This window comes from Nicotiana attenuata, unplaced genomic scaffold (genome assembly GCF_001879085.1).
Source record: "Nicotiana attenuata strain UT unplaced genomic scaffold, NIATTr2, whole genome shotgun sequence".
Classification (NCBI taxonomy): Eukaryota; Viridiplantae; Streptophyta; class Magnoliopsida; order Solanales; family Solanaceae; genus Nicotiana; species Nicotiana attenuata.
In genome coordinates, this window is record NW_017671022.1 from 190,552 (window position 1) to 192,109 (window position 1,558).

Consider the following 1,558-nt stretch of genomic DNA (forward strand, 5'->3'; position numbering starts at 1 on the left):
TTGAAAAATAATAACTTAAAATTATAAAAATATAAAAATGCTATTTTAGCATGAATACTGTAATAAATATAATTAGGCATAACGTATAGGCTATTATTGTAAAATTATGTAAATAGCCTAAAAAAAACAAATATAATTATATAAATGAAGTAAAAATATTATGAAACATATATGTGGATGAAAATAATAATTTTGGATTATTAAGTAATCATAAAATAATTTAAGGGAGAATTAATAAATACTCAAGTAATCTAAATGCAAGAAAATTAATTTTAAAGCTCTAAAAATTATGGAAAACTATAGAAAATGCTCGTATGACTCTTATAGACTAAGTAATGATGCATAATGGTATTTTGAAAGTATATATACTATTTACAAAAATATGAGGGCAAAATTGGATATCAACAGGGATCTCCTTTGCATGCCCGACCTAGTGCACATATCCACGCTGAGAGCTTCTTTTCCGTCTTCTTTGGGTACACCCTACACTTTTTCATTTGACTCTCTCCAAGTTTCTCTTTGAACGCCCCCTTCTCCTTCCATCTTGAAGATCAGTCGTTCTTCCCCCACTCTGAGCATGAGCTGCATTTTCTAAATGTCTAGAATTGCTCTGCCCATAGCCAAGAAGGGTCTTCCTAAAATCAGCAGGACCTCCCCATTCTCCTCCATGTTCACCACAATAAAGTCCACAAGGAACACTAATTTTTCCACCCGAACCAGCACATCTTCCACTATTTCTTTAGGTATGATTTTAGTCTGATCCGCCAGTTGCAAGGATACATGTATCGACCTGATTTCTCCAATCTCTCCCTCCAATTTCCTGAAAATAGACAAAGACATACGATTAATAGAAACACCTGAATCACATAAAGATTTTTTAAATTTAGTACTTCCTAAAGAGCAAGGTATAGTAAAACTCCCTGGGTCTCCACAATTTTGAGAGAGCTTATTTGCAAAATGACACAAAAATGCTCTATGAGCTTGACCACCAATGTCTCTTCCACTTTCCGCTTCTTGGACAATATCCCCTTCAATTTTTTTTGCATAAGTTGGCATCTGTGAGAGCACCTCTGTGAAAGGTTTATTCACATGCACCTGCTTGAACACTTCCAGAAAGCGCTCGAATTGTTTGTCCAGCTTTTCTCTTCTTTGCTTCTGGGGGAAAGGTAGAGCAGACATGTATTTGCTCTCCTCAATCTCTTTATTCATTGAAATTCCATCTTCCTTCTTCTTCTGAGCTGTAGTTTCCCCCCTCATCTTCAGACCATCATCTACCATCACTTCTCCTTCTTGAATGTTGCTATTTTCTACTCCACAATCTCTACATATCCTTCAATCAACTCATTCTTTTGTTTTGCTCTGGGATCCTCCAATACGTGCCTACTCCTCAAAGACACTGCATTTATTGTCTATTTTGGATTTCGTTTAGTATCAGCACAGAGAGTTCCTGGAACCCTCTCAAATAATAGATTTGCAAGTTGCCCCACCTGCCTTTCCAAGTTTCGAATGGTCGTGCCCTATTATCGAATAGCTATGCCATGTTCTCATATCGCTGAGC

The 1,558-nt window shown here is 36.3% G+C and overlaps 1 protein-coding gene across 1 annotated transcript; it reads right to left on the reverse strand.

Annotated features, from left to right (window-relative positions):
- Positions 1-591: 591 nt before the first annotated feature.
- LOC109205321 lies at positions 592-1,278 on the reverse strand. The gene is made up of 2 exons (XM_019368029.1): positions 965-1,278; positions 592-820 (listed from the first exon to the last, which is right to left on the reverse strand). The coding sequence occupies exons 1-2, from the start codon at positions 1,276-1,278 to the stop codon at positions 592-594; spliced, it is 543 nt and encodes a 180-aa protein (XP_019223574.1).
- Positions 1,279-1,558: the final 280 nt, after the last annotated feature.

Excerpts from the sequence above, each read along its gene's own strand:
- LOC109205321 (XM_019368029.1), bottom strand. The coding sequence starts at position 1,278 with ATGGTAGATGATGGTCTGAAGATGAGGGGGGAAACTACAGCTCAGAAG. Across the intron at positions 821-964 it reads CAAGCTCATAGAGCATTTTT|GAAATTGGAGGGAGAGATTG; the intron begins GTGTCATTTTGC and ends GTCTATTTTCAG.